The 19,917-nt window shown below is 38.5% G+C and overlaps 1 protein-coding gene across 1 annotated transcript; it reads right to left on the bottom strand.

The window, feature by feature from the left end:
- Nucleotides 1-270: 270 nt before the first annotated feature.
- Nucleotides 271-18,631, bottom strand: LOC145778246 (A disintegrin and metalloproteinase with thrombospondin motifs 6-like). The gene is made up of 21 exons (XM_082589702.1): nt 18,191-18,631; nt 16,459-16,916; nt 16,164-16,386; nt 15,679-16,067; nt 15,208-15,291; nt 13,106-13,245; nt 10,323-10,366; nt 9,435-9,540; nt 8,119-8,265; nt 7,434-7,575; nt 6,572-6,679; nt 6,166-6,375; nt 5,927-6,035; nt 5,670-5,806; nt 5,373-5,496; nt 3,886-3,969; nt 3,633-3,796; nt 3,151-3,419; nt 2,828-3,032; nt 2,547-2,726; nt 271-2,361 (listed from the first exon to the last, which is right to left on the bottom strand). The coding sequence occupies exons 1-21, from the start codon at nt 18,285-18,287 to the stop codon at nt 2,095-2,097; spliced, it is 3,687 nt and encodes a 1,228-aa protein (XP_082445828.1). The 5' UTR covers nt 18,288-18,631; the 3' UTR covers nt 271-2,094.
- Nucleotides 18,632-19,917: the final 1,286 nt, after the last annotated feature.

The raw sequence follows: 19,917 nt of genomic DNA, 5'->3' as shown, positions 1-19,917 counted from the left end.
ACTTCTCTAGTATATTTTTCGCTTCTCGTTTTACGTGTTTTGGTACAATCTTTTCGTAATAAATGTTCACAGCAATTGACGAGGCAATTTCAACTTTTGCCGTTTGGCTTCGGCAACGTTTTTGCCGAAGTAAAAACATGCTAATTTCAAAGACTGGATACATTATTTTAATTCTTAGTCTTTTTTAATCCAGACGCAGCCGATGTTAAGTCAAACAAAGCTTTAATAAAAGAATAGACTTAGTAGGTGGCTGACAGTTCCACATCGGCATACAGCGGTAATGATGTTTATTGTTCACTATTCGATTCAATAAAAAAGACGAAAAACTAACATGAAAAGATGAAGCATATTTCTCAAAATAAAAGGATCAACATCATTAACTAAACTATATCAGTAAACACTTTCAAAAAGTATGCAAGTATTTTTGTGTATTAGAACCTTAGATGTGCACGGTGTATAAAAGCGTCCACAAAACTAACCTTGCACGTCATAACTTTTTTTTTTTTTTCTGTCATAACTTTAAATTTAGGAGCAAAATCTTTGGAGCGCCTGGTCAGGCTAATCAAAACATAAAGAGCCAAAAAAATGGTTAGCCTGCTAATTAAACTTATGATCATTTTCATAATTTAATAGTATTGAATATGAAAACAATCTAGTGTTTGAAACGTACATGTGCTTAGTGTTCGTATTTTGGGCTCTTTATCTTTTGAATAGCCTACTTAAAAATGTTTTAGAAGTTTCGTACCTTCATCGCAAAAACCGGAAATGCTGATTCAAAAGCAACATACAAAACAGAAAACACTAGTGGTCGATTCGGATGATTTCAGGGAAGAGTTTAAGGGCGGTAACGTTGGAACTGCAGCAAAATGGAAGCTTCTAGAATCATCTCTCAGGACCAACAGAGAAGTATCAAAAACCTGGTAGGCTGAGCGAGAACCTTGATTTGATTAACGAATATCACCAACCAGCAATTGAAATAATGATTCCACATAAGCGGTGAGCTTGAATTTTGGTCATAAAGCACAATAAGTCTTAAACTGACCAAACGCAATTTAGGTCAATTTATCTTCAAGGACGATTGCGACGCTTTTTATCAGGAAGTAAAAACGTACTGTAAATATTTTGCTGTGTAAGCTAGCAGCAGCACCCTATTGATTCGCACGTGGTGGAATGTATTTCGTTTTCTGAATGTTACTGTAGGCTAGGGTTGCCATACCGTCCGGAAAATTCCGGACATGTCCGGAATTTAGTGTTAAATTTTGCGTCCGGGAGGAATTTAAAAAAATGCTCAAATGTCCGGAATTTTATGATTGGCGTTTTGGGGGAATTAGGAAATTTTTTTCTAGAAAATTCGCTCAGCCAGCTCATTTTACTGCATCTGCAATCGTACTGTGCAACACTTCCATTTTTTTTACTACGAGGTTGTACGGAATTATGATGTAACAGAGCGTTTTCCTTATCAATGATGTTTACCACTTAGAACTTTCTGGAGCTTTGGAACTTTCTTGAACTTATTGACCTTGGCCGTTGTGCTGAATCAGAATTGGTTAGATATAGATCACATGCTGCGAAAATTACTAAAACATTCCAACAGTCTATATAAGCAGGCGATTTCGCACATATAATCAGAGATTTACTTGAAATGTCATAGATAGTGAATTTTTGATATAGAATCCTTGACTAATTCTAATGGCTAATAGTAATGGCTAATAGTTCGGCAGCGCATAATATGGTCTCATGAAAATAGTCATGCACTGTCCGGAATTTTGCTTTTTCAAATATGGTAACCCTACTGTAGGCCTAATTGCTCTTTGTTATGGAATAAAAACCTTGTAAAATATATAGCAAACATTTGTGTAAAACCAAGTGCCGTGATGCGAAGACGTTCCGAGTTCATTACGGTTCACCTTCAAGGAATTTCTTTGCAATCGTCGTAACTCAGTGTCAATCATAGCAATCCAGCAACAACGTTTTGCAGATAGTTCATTTCAGCTATGATTCTCGAGAACGTGTCAACATTTCGCTGACATCCCTTCCTCGCCTTTGCATCTCTTTTGGATGGAAAAGGATTTTCTCCTATCGAGTGATTTCTGCTCACGCCTTTGAGCACGTGTGGCAACATGTTTTCCTAAAGTAGGGCCGAGTGCAGAACTTGAACTTGAGTACTAGCGGACAATAATTCACCTTCCCGTCGTCTACACATTGATCTGTGTTCTTTGGAACGTTGCATTGAGACTCGCACGACCTGACGTTTGGCGGTTTGTATGTGAGACGTGCGCACTCGCTAGGTGGCCTCACGATCTTTTGTGTCGCGCAGACCACTCTTCTTCGTTTGAGACCACGCCCGCATTTGGTATTGCACTAAAATTTAATATAAAAAATTAACTCAACTTGTATACTTAAACCAGACGAATACGAAAAACAAATCAACTTGAATAGTTAGTGTGGAAAAAAGTGTTAATCTATAATTATAGATTGCGATTATAATAGTGCTGCTTGACAAACATACATGCAAAATTACTGCAAAAGCATTTAAGTTTACTCACCGCTCCCCATTTTCCAACATGCCATCTCGCCGGCGGACAGGCACGGTTGCTGCAACGAAGCTTTATATCTGGCTTCAACAGGCTGTCACACTTGCTCTCATTGGAATATCTTATCCTTCGATCGCTCGACATGCAGGATACCACTCTCGTTTTGAATCCATTACCACAGCTAGGTTTGCACTGTGAAACATAAGCAATGTTAACGTTGTAAAATATTTTGCTCAGGCATTTAATTTTTTTGTAATTCATAAGACTACTGATGAAGCCAAATGTAAACTCACCGAAGACCAGTTCTCCGAGTACCACTCAGGCGGGCATGTCTTCACATTGCAAGTTTCACTAGCCGGAAGACGTGTGTCTGCGCAATAACGTCGATTGACCATTTCGTCTTCTGTTTGAGTTAACTTTCTCATGCATACCACGCTTCGTGTGCGATGTCCGCCCCCGCATGTTCGACTGCAATCAGACCATGACCCTGCTGACCACCTGAAAGTCAAAAAGACGTTTTTGATTGAAAAGATAAGCTAAGTTTGCACAGACAAATGCATACTATGTAATAAAACTGTTAAAGTAAACATCGGAGTCATAAAAAATTAACTCTTACATAGCAGGGCACGGCTCCATGTTGCACGACTGTTGCTGCTCAACTGGCATGATGCTCTCGTCGCAGTAACTGTGCTGGACTATTGTGTCATCATCCACCCTCACGCAGACCACAGAACGATGCTGACTTCCTCCTGCGCAAGATAAGGAGCATGGAGTCCAGTCTCCATGATCCCACAGAAAGGCTGATTCGGCACCACCGCTGCCTTGTCGTTCAACAGGCACGTTGAATTCGTACTTTATGCCGCGGTTGTCTTCCTGGACCAGTACCTGTGAAAAGACTCAGTGTTCAGTGACAATTAACTGTATTTACCCAAAAAGGATATTAGCCTGCAAATTGACCCGATGAGTTACCCTCAATCTCAGTGAACTACAAGAATACCTGATTTACACAAGCAAAATGATGCAAGTTCACAAATTGAATAACAGCCTTAGTTTACCCAATTCAAAACCAAAGACATAAAACATCTCACCATTACTCACCATGATAACTAAATCTTCAGTTGTTGGTCCAAGAGCTTGAAGTGATTCAGGCTCGTCGTTTGGTCGTTTGTACGAGAATGTTGTTCCGGCAATTTCAAATTTACTCGGCCAGACAATTGTCCATCCTCCGTTTATCAGATTCATTCCTTTCGAGCTCTTCAATGCTGTGACATAACAAGATTACTTTTATAAAAATCAGGACCCTTAGTATTTATTTACAAGAAAAATGTGTAGCAAAGTAAAAGCAGCTCACCGATGTAATTTTGCTGCGAAGTTTCCAGCTCTTCGATAAAGATTCTCACAGAACCAGCTGGGATAGTGACAACTTCGTGATATTCTGAACACAAAAAAACAAATAATGTGTACCCTTAGTTAGCACTTCTAATCTTTTTTACATTGATTCAACATCTATAACACCGTACTTGCTGCTGAAAACAAACAAGGTATCGGTGAAGCAAATCATGATATCACAAAGTTATTCTTAAACTAAATGGGAATTTGCCTAGGGGCAAAAATATATTGAAGTATGAACGACCGCTTGACGGTTTCAAAGATCGCATTGTATTGTGATGAAACGATAACGATGACAGGCAAACTTTGCTTTGCAAGGTCAAGGTTGGATTTTGAACCTATCGGAAACGCAGCAGTGTTGTTAAGATACTGTCAGCTTTAACATGCAGTGACACAATAAACAATCGACCAATAGATTACTTACGCTAAAGCAATGCTGCAATTGCACCACAACCGGACGTTCGAAGTTTATGGCAAAATATAAAGACATCTATCTCAAAACTATCACCCCACGCTAAAAGGATTTCAGATGCCAAATAAGCATTGATAAATAACCCTTCACTCTGAGGGCGGAGCCTACCCAGTTAGCAAATTTGATCAGTTTTACATTGAGGTAACATCTGTAGACGTTTAGTAATTTTATAAAAGGAACAATGTTTCTAGCTGCGTGGGCTATGCGTTATCTCATAATTATCAAGTCTTCTGCCAAAAGTAATTAGTAACCGTCAACTATGAAAACACTTGATGACGAATAGAATGTTTACAGTACTAAATATTAAACTTTTCTTTTGTTCAAATTCATTCATACATAGTTTGTCACGCCAGTGTCGGAGCTAGATTAGCCAGTTCTCTGTTCAAATGATACAAATGCAAGAAATGCAAAATCAACAGTCGCCGAGTGCCGCAGCTCCAACACAATCCTAATAAAGTTTCCAGGCTACTTTTCTACAGTGTGTCAAAAAGAGAATAATGTCTAGTGACAATGTTATGCTCTATCTAGTCTATAGTCAGTCCAAGTCCATTTCATTCGCTATCTCGCTCTGAGATTGTGCTCAAGCCGCTCGATTTCTGTGTGACGATGGCAGTACGTAATTCGTTTTCACAGAAAACCTTTGAGATTAGTGAGAAAGCGCGAAGATAACATGATTTAATAGCCGCTTCACGTTGCCTCACAGGGAAGCCGACATGTTAGTTTTATATTGCCGATGTAGAAACCAATTTATATTTACAAGATGTTAGTGCAAATAGAAATAGTAGATATTGAGCTGTAAATATTAGTTCAATTGGATCAAATTTGAAGTGAACGGCGTCCTAAACCAAAAGCGTAAAACCTTGCGCAGGCATTTTGGCTTAATACAAAAGCAAGGTTCCGTTTCAACTGCCCGGCTTTGTACAATTCACAAAATTCATTTCTTTTCAAGCAACACATTAAACCTAGTTCAAACTTACGTCCATGAATCACAGGGTCGTTGAAGAACCCGGTCTCTGTTTGGCAGCTGCTTCCATCTCCGCCACAAACTCTACATTTGTCTTCAACTGCATTCGAATGAAGGACATGATCACAACCAACATGCTGAAAAACACCTGTGTTTTATTCATTTCGTACAAAACCACGAAAGAAATTAAATTGCCTTGCGACAAAGAATTAGATTGAACACGAAGTGATTGGTTTGTTTACTGAAAGCAGCTCACAAGTGAGTGCTAATCTTATATTGTTGTTTGCAAAGAAGCAACACTTTCACTTACTTGACATATTCCGTTGACACACATGTCCAAAGAATTGTCGAAACATCTCGTTCCATCGACGACCGCGGGAGCCAGTTCCGTAAAGAAATTCCAACCCTGTGCCATGCAATTCAACGCACATGGCTTCACTTCCTGTCCTGTAAGCGAATCACATGTAACTTTCAGTCGAAGGCGTCAATGAACAGGGAAAGCAGTGCTCTGTGTGCAAAAACGAGCAACCGGCTTCGTTGCAGAGCTGCCTTGTTTGTGCGACTTACCTTTGCTTCCAAAGAAAGGAATCCAATTGTAATATTTCCCCTGAAACAGTTCATTGTCGAACCGTGCACATTGCTCCTGTCTGAAGTCACGACTTGAATTGGGACAAGCCTGTGATCAGTAAAAATATATGTCCTGTTTAACAGCAGTCGCGCTAAAACATAAACAGTTAAACACGTTTGATGTAAAAAATGTTAGTTAAATTGTTTTAAAATTTAACTCACTTTAATCGTCTTCTCACCTGCGAGTTGCACGTCTTATGCCGCATCCTTTCTCCGATGCAATATTTTCCCCCATGTTCTGGAAGAGGATTGTCACAGCTTCTCGAAGAAGAACTAACTCCACCTCCGCAAGTCCTTGAACATTCCACCCAATTGGTCCACGTGCCCCATGCACCATCCACGGCTTCTGCACGATGTCCGAAAGGAACGCAGTCGCCCCGATAGCACCACTGAAACGTTAGTATCGTTGTTACTATACTTTAGTCATTAGGTTGACTGAATGCAACCAACTACAACAGCTTAACGAGATCTTGTTTCATAAGGTCGCTTTTGTGTCAGCTTTTGGCCTTTGAGCGGGGCGCGATCTCAACAGAAAACTTTAAAAGGCTATCAGAACGTTTACAGGTTAAATAAAAGTAAACATACCCCTCGGAGAACATCGTCGGTGCTGCAGCTTGTGCCTTCTGCTGCTGGCACGCTGTTAGTCACACAATGACCATTTTTGCTCAGGCACCAAAGTTCCCGGCACGTATCCTGCAAAATGAGAGCCATGGATCAAAACAGATCTTGTGTACACTGAGGAGAAAGTTTCACGTAACTTGTGTTTATTTATACAAACTTTTCGGCCGATCTTTTAGGTATGATCGAATGGTGAAAAAAATAAAGGCGTGATTGTTCCCACAAACGCCAATCTAAGTTTAGTATCGTTGTAACGACACACAAATCGGTGAATGAATATTTAAGCGAAAATTAAAACGTGAAGTTTTGAAGCAAAAGCCCGCAAGTATTCTCGAAAAAAGATTGCAAAATAGTAAAATAGTTTTGAAATAACAAATTTTGTAAATTAATTTTGATACAATCGTTGTGTAGCAAACAGGGTTTGAAAGAACGTGCTTGATTTATGCTAAAAATAAACTGTTTTGTAATCGCAAGTTTTACAGTTAACCGTTCGTAGTTTGGAGCAACAACGGTTTTTTTGATTGGAAACACTTTGTTGAAAACAAGAGCGAGTATATTTTACAACTCAACAAGAGATATTTTACATTAAATGTTTTCATTCCAACCGGTGGTGGCTATGATTAATTCTTTAATGATTTAAGTGATTATAACAAGTCGATAGACCACACACATCGCCTCCAAGAAGACAAATGTGTAAAGACAACGAACAATAGAAAAATAACGCGACAAAAATTTGAAATAATATAAAAATGTCACATCGAGTCTTTTTGTTTCAGATCGCTGTTTGCTCACTCGTTGTACATCAATATGATAGGAATAAAATAATTACCCCGATTTTACATTGCCGAGATTGGGCCCCGTATTGGAAGCGGCATTGTTCGTCTGTGTCGTGCATCTGCCCTGGCATTTCCTCGGGAAAAGAAAAATCGCGAAGAGGCGGATTATCCAGCAAACAATCGCCAGACCTGGAACTGTGGAAAGACAAATCTATCATCATCTGTGACAGTAGGAGTAAAATATAACTTCAATCAAATTAAAACTGCCGAAAACATTTCTTTGATTTATGATGTAACATCAAACACACACAATAGCAGTGAATTTTCTTTAGGCATAGCCATAGCCCCAGTAATCATTATGCAAGGTTATACAGTAGTTGCCAACTTGGAAAATGAGGAACAATGGTTAAAACAAACTTTACTATAGTCTGCATCACAAACAACATCACAATTATCCAGCAAACAATCGCCAGCCCTGGAACTGTGAAAAGGCTAACCACTAATCTATCATCTCTGCGACAGTGGAAGTCAAATGTAACTTCAATTAAAATAAATTTTAATCAAAATTTTCGAAGTTGTGTAGTAGTACAACACACAACCTCTGCCTTCACTGTCAAAGCAGATAGGCTACAATCCATAAGTTGTACAAAGGGAAAACTTACAATACGGTACATATTCATATGAGGTTATCGAATATGGTTCAGCCAAGACAATTGAAGAAGTAGGAGTAAAACTTACTCAAGGAAGTTAGTGATGTATTTCTTTGAGCAACGGGACCAGGTGAATGGGCTTGTGTTTTGTGTCATCTGAGGAGCCATGATCTGAGATGGGGCTCCATCTTTCAAGCCACAATCGTTCCCCACGCCGTCGTGTTTCATGCCAAAGCTTGAAAGAAAGAAAAATGTCAGTTTGTGAAGAATTGGCAAACTATGTTATTTTAAGCCGGAGACGATTGACTGACAGACGACCTTGAATCAATGCAGATGTGGTGCAATTAGTGGAAGATGTCAAACCGCGTTCCCGTGAGATTGGGCGAAACGAAACTTCACAACTTTCAAACATTTCTGGTTCAATCAAAGCTATCAAAGCAATTTTATGCAAACAACTGAAAGTTCACGCATGTGACAAAGTTCAATCTTCCGCGTCTTAGTTTGACAAACCGAAACAACGACTTTTGATTTCACAATGGGCCACGTGTGTGGCGGACCGACAAAATTTCACTTTTTCCCTATTGATAGTTGCAACACTCACAAAACAAAATGCGCGTCCCACAAGACACCTGTATTGACACAAAATCATTTCGGCTAAGCAAAAACGTTTGTAGTATTCATGAAAACTTCTGTAAACGCAACTGCAGACAGTGGTTGCATGGTCATTACTCATAGAAAACTGTTTATAGTGTAAATACGTGGACTTTGTCTTTGCAAAAGTGTCATTGCAACTAACGTGCTCCCAGAAAACGCACAGCTGATTTATCACAAGTAATCGGATTGTAACAAAAAACTGTACAAGTCTATCGGAAGACAATCTTATGTTTTCAGAGTAAGAATTACAAAATTCTTCAACCCATACTTAAATTTATGGAACTGGTAAATAAAGATTACAGGCACAGAAAGCTTCCTATCATCCTAATTTTTGAGCTAATTTGAGATCATCTTTCTTATATCCGGAAGGCTTACAAAACAAGAAACCACATCTTGCGTTTCTCAATAAACAGATGAACAAAACATAATTCTTCTTTGTTGAATCGGTTTTGTGTGCCGTAGATACATTGAAATGCATAAAAGTAATAAGTTTAATTCTGGTCACGGTGCAAACATTTACGTGCACACAAAGTAACAACTTTATCACTTCGAAGGAGACCTTCCCCAGTCAGTAAATCAGTCCTTTTGTCAAACTATCGGATAAGAGTTTCACTGTTTGAGTAGTTGTTTGGATAGTGAATTCAGAAAGAAGGAAGCATTCGTGCCTGGTGCAATTGCAATGGCTTTTCTTTTCTATTACTTGACAATCCCACTTCAGTCACACAAATACAAAAACACGTTTAAACATACTTGTGGCCGATCTCATGGGCAATCGTGAAGGCTGACGCCAAGCCAATATCTTCATTGATACTGCAACTCCTCTCGAATTCACACATCCCAGCCACTGGAGCTAGTCCTGTCATCAAATTTGTATAACATAAGTTATTGGTTGACCGATTAAGTTTAAGGCCGGAAACATTTCTTTGTTGTATGAAGTAAAATCTAACACATACAAAAGCTGCGAATTTGCTTTAAGCAGAGCCAAAGTGATTATTGTGCGAGGTTATAGTTGCCAGCTTGGAAGGAAAAAAAACTTTACTATTGTTCTTCATCACAAACAATAGATGCTATTCTTTGAACGGTCAAAGTGAAGTTTACTCAAGAAAATCAAGGCGTGAAAAGTTCAAAGCGCTATAATTCTCGATTGTGTTCATGGCATTGAGAAGTTCAACATTCTTTTGAAGTTTCGGAAGCAGCTATTTAGATTAGCTTTCAAAGACCATGTTTGACTGATGAACTTTGCAGAGGAATATGAAGTTCAAATCTCAGTCGTTGCTAAATTAATTTTTTTTTAATTGAGTGAACAAATTTCGGAAAAACAATCGATACCACATCAGCTACATAGTGTAGACAAAAACAGCTTAGTCTAATGTTGCATAGAAACTGCTGCTGCACAGCCTGAAATTTACTTAGATGTAAAATGTGCAAATTTTTTGAACCTAGTTGTGGTGCCTAGGTATGCTATGGTCCGAGTTGCACAGATTCAACACAACACATACGGTATAAACATGAAAAAATAAAAAGTGCGTTTAGAACACCTTTGCAATCTACAACGTAGGCTATGTCATATGATAACAAGCATCAATATTTCAAATTTGCTGTATGTAGATGAAAAATGCATTTATATGTTAACCTTACCTAGAGTTCCGCATGGCTCATCCTTGGAGAGGCAAATGTCGTATCTGTAAACAATATAGATATGAAATACAAAAGTGCAGATAAGGTTATAACATAAATTAATAAGGGTTTAAGTAGGCCAATTTTATTGTGTTGGAAAATTGACACAATTTGTGAGACTATAGTGGATTGGAATTTGCTTGTTACAAATCAAAAATCATTTGAGAATTTGACAAACTGTAAAAATAAACAACAACAATATACAGCACACAGGTGCGATATATCGGAGTAATTCAGCTGCTAGCTCCCCAAGTTGTTTTTTTAGCTTTGGAGTCAGGCAGTCAGTGACTTTATCTGTTTACAACGCAGGCAATCAACCGTTAAATGGATGAAAAGGACTGCTTGGCAAAATGCTCAACAACGTACAATTCTGATTAAGTTTGACAAATACACTTCAGTCTGGTCAAATCAAGATGGATGCCTATGAAATGAGTCACGCCGTTAGAAGTCGACATAGACTATTTCGTTTGGTTCCAGGCACATTCACCACAGCGCAGAGCGCTTGTTGCATATTAAAATGTATTTTCATGCAGAACGAATAAACAAGTCCTTTCACATGAATAGAACTGAGTTTTTCAAACTAATGGGAATGTGAACCCCATTGATATTAGAAAAATTCTTGTTCTTGTGGTTAGGCCAAGAAATTCAAAACGTCCCTTGGCGACGGCGCCGAGTGCAGCAGATGAAGATGTTTGAACACGCAAAACGTTTTTACGACTACAAAATAAGCACACCAAGAAAAGATCAGTGAAATCATGAACATGTCCGCTAACCACATGAAAGCTGCAAATTGTTTGATGATACCAACTCCGCAATAAGGCCTTCAAATCTTGTTTTAAAATTGAGTTATGGGACGACAAGCTGCCAACAGCAGCATAGCACATGAAAGGCAAAATGAAATTAAATTCAGTGTTTGAGAATGCGGTATCAGCTTGAAAGAGAATGCCATGCGATGTTGTTTTTTCAATAGCCTTTACAGCTATGCTGCAAAATCAATCTGCAGCAAAAGATTTGGACAGACATAGCTAAAGAAAAAGTTTATGTAAGAAACTTTCGGTAATGACATTCAAGCCTATACTCCTAATGACATTGAAGCTTTAAAGACACTCTAGAAAAATCACTGAAATTATGCAACTTACGACATTGGACTAATCTTGCAAAAGATAGAGATGCGTGGAGGCTCACTGTGCAGGAGACCGTCTCCAAATACGAAGAAACGCGTATCGCCAAACAAGTGGAAAAGAGCCGCAATACAGTAGAGTAGTAGACACAACCGTTGGAATCATCACTAGTGGCAGGCGTTACATGGCTTATCGTTGCGGCGTTGCCTGCCAGTCACGCATTGGACATTTTAGCAATAGGAGGGCTTGTATATGACGTGATTTTTAAACTGCTTTCTTCGTTTCGAAGTACTGCCGCATATAATATGTACTGACAGTCTGACAACCTTTTAGGTTGAAACAAGTTTTGCAACCCAAACCGTTTATTTTGACGACATAAAATTGTTGAAAAAACGCTGGGTTTATTTGAAAATACAAATATCAAAAGTCTCTTCATAAAATCGCAACCCTTTGTTTTCATGATGGATGTGTTAGCTAACTTATGCCCTGAAACAAAAGGGTGATGATGTCTCGCTTCGGACGACTTGCATATTTACTGTTCGGCTTACCTTAGGGTTTACCTCACGCGTTTAAAAATAAGCTATTACACGTGATTACATCATGTGTTGCGCTAGAATTGTTAAGAATAGAGTTGGCTATCTTGCGGTTAGACAAAACAGGGTCTCTACTTGTCCAAACGTGCATTCAAAACCATACGCATCAAAGCAAAGAATAACGGGTTTGTGGTAACGTCTAAACAAAGCGATTGTTCTGAGCGAAGGCTACGATCGAGGTTTCTTCACTCAACTGTCACGCAGCATGTATAGAGAGTAGCAGTAAAGAAAGATTTGATCACTTAAGGCATTTTTAACGGCAGTTAAAGTACGATTCTCTTGCATTAACTTAATAACCACTATTCTTTTGACTTGCAGCATTCACCTGCTGCGATGATTTTGAAACTTTATAACAAAATTCAAAGTTTGTGATAACACTCCCTAGCATACAAAATCTAACTATTCTAACCCAGCTAGTACTGTAAATCAAAGCAACTAAAATTTAATCAGATATCATCAACAGACTTGAGTTAACAAAATAAAAACAATGTATTTTACATGCAACGAAGATGCAAATTTTGTTGCTGTACAAAGTAGCCTGATCACCAATTCAAACGTTGCACCTTTTCCCATGTCACTGCACCTCAAGTCAACATCCCAGCAACAGTGTTTGCCGCTGACGACATAGCTCGGTAAGCAAACAAGGAAAAGCGTATTTTTGTGTGAAAGCAAGATCTTTCAAGTGATTCTTATCAGTGGAATCAAAACCAACAAAAGACATGCACTACAATAACTTTCAACACACGCAAGCACTCGATTAAATTCTCTTTGAGCAAATATTCACTTACAAATGCACACAGAATAATCGGCTGATGTAATTACAGATCAAAGCACATTATTATCGATATGCGACTTGCGCACACAAGCAGCAGCAGAAAGGAACAACAGTTTAGTCCAGTTTGTTGACTTCTAGTCATTCAGACACGCCTGAGATTCTTAATGAGTGTCGAACAGACATCCTTCGAGCGCCGTACAGGCTTTCTAACTACTCGCCTAAGAAGACTACTCATTACTCAAACATCACACTCACCCTGTAAGAAGCACAGCATTATCATGGTGAGCCAATCCGGTGGTTGACACGGCGCTAGTTCCATTCACATTGATGCCACGCTGCCACTTACAGAAGCTTTCCAACGAGTGTTCGGCATGGTGGTTAATTTTCAAGTTAGGCTGAAATGAGAAAGCAACAAGAAATTTAGTTTCACGTTGCCACTGCACGCTGACAAACTTGATTCCTAACAGTTGTCCCCGAAATGAAGCCGCGGATATCCCATAAAAACATAAGGTTAGGTTGGCATGCGTGTGAAACTCAGACCACATTTATCGCACTTCCATTTCCCGTGGGGTCGATTTGCGTTGTGCTACCTTGTCGAGTATCACATTAACACAGATTTATCATTGACCTAAACGACTCGTGGTCGGTAGAGTGCATGTTATGCATTAAGAAGAACTCAGCAAAACGCTTAAACGGTCAACAAGAAACGCAACACGATAGGGTCAAAAAGGTGCTGTGAATTTACTACATAACAACTATAATTGTTATAAAATCGATTTGAAAACATCTCATTTAGACAAGTGCATTTTTGTAACCAACACGTTAAATAGGGTTCTTGCTAAGCTGGCAAAAGTCTCCCTTTTCACATCGTCAGACATTGAAACTATGCAAAAAGAAAAACGTTTGCTAGTCCGGTTGACACACCTGCTCCTCCCAATCTGACACGTTTATCACAAAAATTTATCGCCAACTGCAACAAAGCATATCGAAAGCTGGCAACTTTATACTCAAATCCTCGACCCTGCCAAGTCACAACTTGACATGCGCGGATCACACGTCAATTGCGCTTCGTTTCGGGACAAAAACTTGGTTTCTGTATCATAGATCTACTAACCGCGCAAGTATGCAAAGAATAGCTATTTGATGTGAAGTGCTGAGTATCACGTTTATTCGGCGACGTTTGTTGAAATAATTTCTGGCAGCCGATGGCGCAGTCAACAGTAACCGCTGGAGTTTGTCAAACAATGCAGTTGAGCGCAGTGTGAAAACAAACTCAAGAATAGCAGTTGGAGAAATAACTGGTGAAAAAACTTATGTTGAAGATTTCAGTTTGTAAAAAATCTAATCGGAATCAGCAAAACATCTTCTTTTCCAAAGTTTACAATATTTTGAAGGTAACTATCGACTAGTACAGCGATAAGCGAAATGGTGCAGAAACATGTGGGGGGTAGCTGCCAGCAGTGGCAAAACCGGTTGATTATTATGATACTGCATGCATAGGTGGAGTCATGTGAAACAATCTTCATTCTCCAAATGGTAGATTTTGGTCTTTAGGTGACTGAAAAGGAACTTTCGATACAACCTCCAGATAAGTTGCTATCCAAATTCAGTTAAGACAAAAATTTATATCCAAAAGCTGGATATCGAATTGCAAACTGAACCAGCGTAGCCTAAGTCTCCGACATGTCTAATTGTGTATGTTTTCGTTTAATTGCGTTGTATTGATGTTGCAATATATTTGATGCAACAATAAAACACCAGTATATTTGATGCAACAATGAAACACCAGTATAATATATTTGATGCATTGCAAACACCAACGATTCGAATGACCGTGTCATAGTTTCCTAATGCATTCTGTGATTAAACTGAACAATAGAAAGCTTACCCAATGTGGTTAACTACGTAATTTGGAAAAGAATTGCAGTGCAGCCACACGTTGTAGTCGTGCTGCAATCACTCAAACACAGTATCATTTCTTGTAAAAAAGCATTCGCTACTGAAAAATGACACTCAATGAAACATTGAACTAATTTGTTTGTTTTTCCGAAGACAGTGGATAAGATATATTTCACAATTTGCACAAAGATTTAAAAGCAAAGAAGATTAAAATACTTTACAATAACTCGTTTATAATGGCAGAAAGAAAGGCGGTGCTGTCACAAGTAATGATTCATAAAAATTAGCAATGGACAATTTATTTTGTTAATTATTATATTAGCAAAGAATCGACAAGAATTTCTGAAGACATATTCTTATGTTTATGGTGGATAAAAACTAGATCCTACTTATTGCGCTGTCAAGGAGAGCTCAAGTAAACCACAGTAGTGTGACTAAAGCAGTTTCATAATATTTACCTGATCTTCAGTCAGCAGAACAATTCGTGTGATGATGATGTTAATAGAATTTCCAATACTGGCGTCATGATATAAACCGGCAACCTGAAGCAGGCACACAAGTATTCAAAAACATTAGCAAGAAATAAAAACGGATAAATGAGAAGACATTAAAACATAGATAATAATTACGTACGGTAGCCTACGCTATGATATAGTGCTATATCTATCAAAGATATACGTTGATCTTATGATTTTCACAAGAGTGCCAGTTTCTGTGCAGCTACAAAGAGAGGCAACCTGGTACATTATTGTATTCCATTTCGTTAGTGACGAGCGAAAAACATAAACAAAATTCAGTGTCATTTTCGTAAGATTCTCAGCCTGATCGGAAAGAATATCAAATACGAAATTGGACATGATGTAACTTTGTACGCAGACAAACCCATTAAGTGATACAAAGAACAAATTAATGATCAAGACTCAACTTACGATGTTCATAATGGTAAGAATGTATCTCTCAAGCTCGTGCCTGCCATGGTAGCCCACCAGCATCTTGTCCGCGACCACCATCGTCTCCACAGTTCTCTCCAAGCTTACTGAACGTTTACTCCTGGATTTAAGACCACTTTGTTCTTCGATGCTTCTTCGCTTTCGGGCCACACTTTCTCCAGACAAGGTCTCAATACGTCCTGCAGTTGTGCGGTGGTTGTGATGGTGGGAGCGATGATGCTTTTTGGATTTTTTTTCGCTTATGTCGAATTCATTATCCTCAGAGACGATGTCAAGGTCTTCATCAGTATTGCTGCTGTCTTCGCTTTTATTTCGCGATGATTCTCGCGGATCGATGCGCCACCAGGGAATACCACCCGTAACTTTGTCTAAACACAAACAAACATATCTAGTCCATCAATATGTTATTTATCAACATGCATGCAAATCGCTTGTCCAAAATATATGTTACAGTGCCAGCTTACCACTGTAGCCACAATGGCCCAAATCGTTTTTGTCTTTTCTTCGCTGGCTGTAATATTGTAAAGCTGAGCGCTTTACAATCACATGGGGATGTGATCCTTCTCCGTCATCAATGTCGTTGAGAGGCGAGGAAGTTGTGTAAAATGCTTCGGAGCGGTTTTTCTTTGTGTGATTCCACAGTGGCTCGATGAAAAATGTATCATCGTCTTTTAGAATAATGCCTTGCTGCAAATATTTTTAGAAAGTGTTAATATATACAACATAGCTCAAATTTCAAACGAATCATTTTTGACTTACCAATCCATTGCACAAACTCAGCGCCACTTTGGAAAAGCTATGATGATTGTGAATGGTGCCGGTGTAGTGACATTCTTCCAGCATACTGTGTCTCGCCGCGATTTTTCCATCTCTCGTTCGCTCTTCAACTACAAAGTTTTCCGACACCAGTTTGTAGTTTCGTTTCAATTGAAGTCTTGCGCCTGACAACGGCGAGCCAGAGGCGTGTCCAAGGTCGAAAAACACCTCGTGGTTTCCGTCCTCAGTAGCGGAGGTCGCATCCAACTTGTCTCTAGCATTGCGTTGTTCTGCACTGCCGTGTTGTTCGATCTTTCCGTCACTGTTGATATGCGACAAAGCGTCGAGCATAGCAAAGTCAATAAACTCTCCATTTCTTGTTATTCTCACAGGCTTGTGTGTGTGAACCACGGAATCCGAATCGGGGGAACTTAGGAACTCCATTGCTTTCAAAAACTTTTCTGAAGTTTGTGAAAGGTTTGCAGATCGTGTTGATTTCCCAAAGAAAACATGAAAAGACAAATAAATTTGATTAAAAAGAGTTCTTGTATGTTATGCCTATGAACATTTTATTTTAATAACCGTTGATGCTAAAAATAGTAGGTTCTATTAAGACAAACACAGCTTAGATTTATGGTTCATCGCATCACTAAGAAAACTGGATTGACGAACTATTTAGCTGTTTACAATTGTAACCGCTTTAAAGTTGGTAATTCGTTTAATTCTACTGTTGTTCAATTATGCTCAAGTCGTGTTTCTCAGAAATAACTCCTGCAAAGAGTTCGAAACACCACAAACACAGTTGCCCAGTCAAGAATGTCACGCTGAGTTTAATCTAACCCAAGGACTCTGCCATGACCAAAGTGAAGCCACAAAGTTTCACAGACATTCCTAACCACATGAAAGCTGGCAAATAAAACGCTATTGGTGTTACAGCATGGCAAATTTTATCGATTTAAAAAGGATCAAACGCGGTCCGACAAGTTCTAATAGAACGATACTTTAAAGAAGTCAATCAGAAAATATTATACTGTAAATCAACGAGCGTTTTTGTCAATACAGCTGGGGAACTACTTTGCGGCAGCCAGTGTTTTTGATTTGTCGTGCTTGGATTAACTTTCATACGAATGTTCTCAAGCGATTGTAAATCTGTGCAACTCTTCGTAATTGTGATGTTGCGTTAAGCAACAGCAGCGGCGGCTATGACACCAGCATTACCTTATTTTAAAGTCGTAAAGTTTGACGTAGGTTGTAGAAGATTAACAACTACAGCAAATAGCAGAGAAAATTGGTTTACTTAGCTGGAGCAGCAACTTGGCAAAGTGCTAGCAATCAAATTACCAACAAACACAGTATTGAGGCGATTACTTGACACGAGCAAATGATTTCCTAAACCAATCGCACATTGATAGCACAAGAAGGCAATAAAGACATCGTTAGTTCAATATTGACACAGCAGCAGGCGAAATCCCGGTCAGTGGTGGCAAAGAAAGACCGATATCTTCAGTGAAACTTTAAGAAAACTGGTCAAACCAAAGTTTGGCTGACACAGTTTAATCGCCCAAGAAAAACGCGATTCGTTTTAACAACAATTTTACATAAAAAAAATAAGAATTCCTTTGAAAAAGTTAAATTTACTACAATAATTTAATAACAACAATAGTTGTCACAAGTCATACTTTCTCGTTAATATGATGTGAGAAAACTCTATGTTGTGAAAACAGAGATATCTCACCTTGTCTTTTTTCCATCAACAGTGAAGAAGAAGTGACAAAAGTGAACAAGAGGGTAAAAATATATGTTCGGACACTCAGTGAAGAATAGGATGTCATGATAAATAAAAATATATTATTAAATAACTTTCTTGAAAAAATAAATTAGATGAGATGGCACAGTTAATCACATGAACAGAGTGTTATTCTTTCTTCGTTTACTTTTCTGAACTGTATCGTTTCTTCAGAGTAGCAGTAGTTTTAAAAGTAGCGCTTATATTCCACGAAATGCGCCTGCTTGCATAGATGAGGTTTTCCAGTTTCAAGTTACAGATGGGTCCACGAGTTTCGGTTACAATAGATGAGTATACTATCGATCTCTTATTTTATTCGCTTCCAAAAACACCATCAATTGCATAAAATTTGCCTTTTCTTTGAAGTACTGTTGCACTACACAACCAGTAGTTTTATTATATTATACAATGGTGTCTAACCACACTGCGCTTTCCAACCTAAAAATAATATTATAATTTTTTTCCGAGATGAAAAACTATTTAAAATATCTCAAAGATTTAGAATGTTTTAAAAACCTTTTAGGTATGTGTCTGGTACACAAGTTGTTGCTACTGACAAATGTGCGTTAGGTTACCAGTGATGATATTGGTAGATCTAATTAACAACTGTTGAAAAGCCACTTTACTAGTGCTAAATACTAGGCTACAGCAAATTAGAAATTCCTAATCCGGGGCACGTTTGCTCATTTCTGGTTTAATTAATTGCAACAACTGACAGCATCAGCAACCTATTTTTCACAGTGATCTGCTTGAGTGTAGTATCTTGGATTTGGATTGATACAGGAGTAGAATATGCGAAAACGGTAAAGTACAAATGCAGTACCGCAGATTGAAGCGGTTAAAATTCTCAAACTGAAGCTGAAGTGTAAATCCTGTAATCCTACTTCTTGGCATGAAATTGACGTCAAGGCTATCAGCTGATAGAAAGCAACGTTTTGACTATCCAAGCAGAAAGAAGCACAACTGCTTATTTTGAACGGTAAGACTGCGTAGATAAAAAAAGCAAACGTTAGATTATTGTCGCTTTTTAGCAAACCAACCGTGCCACTTGTTTTCTGTTTTCAAACTCACTCAAATTGCGCGTCGATGCACACCTGAAGAAGCCTAACTACAAAGACCAGGTGAACGCAAGTGATGATGTCATTGCGTCTGGACTTGGCAAATTACTCAACTTCGACATTGCTTCATCGTCTCAAAAGCTAAAAAAAATCTTGTATTCGGCACCCAGACTTGTCTGTCCATTTACATAGCAAGTGCATGAGCCAATCAAGTTATCCTCTTATGTTGGTATTGCTAGTTTTAGTGTACAGTATCTGAGTCTTGCTTATAATTTTAGTTTTGATTGGAGCACAACTGACACTGAAATGCTAAAGAAACATCAACAGATGATTTCAACACCACGCAGATTCTTGCACAAAATTACCAACATCTTTCGCTGTTAATGCTAATTTCAACTGTTCAGTGCAATCTGTACGAGTCCGAAGCAAAACCGGTTCAGAACTGCTTCACAAACAAAACCTCAGCATCAACGCTTTTCCCACACAACTGACTCTATTTCATGAATGACGATCTTATAAACACAGAGCTCAGCAGAACTAAACTTTGCATCATGACAAAAGGTACTTTTTTTGTCATTAGAAATTGTGAGAAAAAAGACAAATAAGAAAACTTTTTCA

Source organism: Aplidium turbinatum, chromosome 10 (genome assembly GCF_918807975.1).
Source record: "Aplidium turbinatum chromosome 10, kaAplTurb1.1, whole genome shotgun sequence".
Lineage (NCBI taxonomy): Eukaryota > Metazoa > Chordata > Ascidiacea > Aplousobranchia > Polyclinidae > Aplidium > Aplidium turbinatum.
Note: the sequence above shows the minus strand (reverse complement) of the source record. Positions and strands in the feature narration are given on the sequence as shown.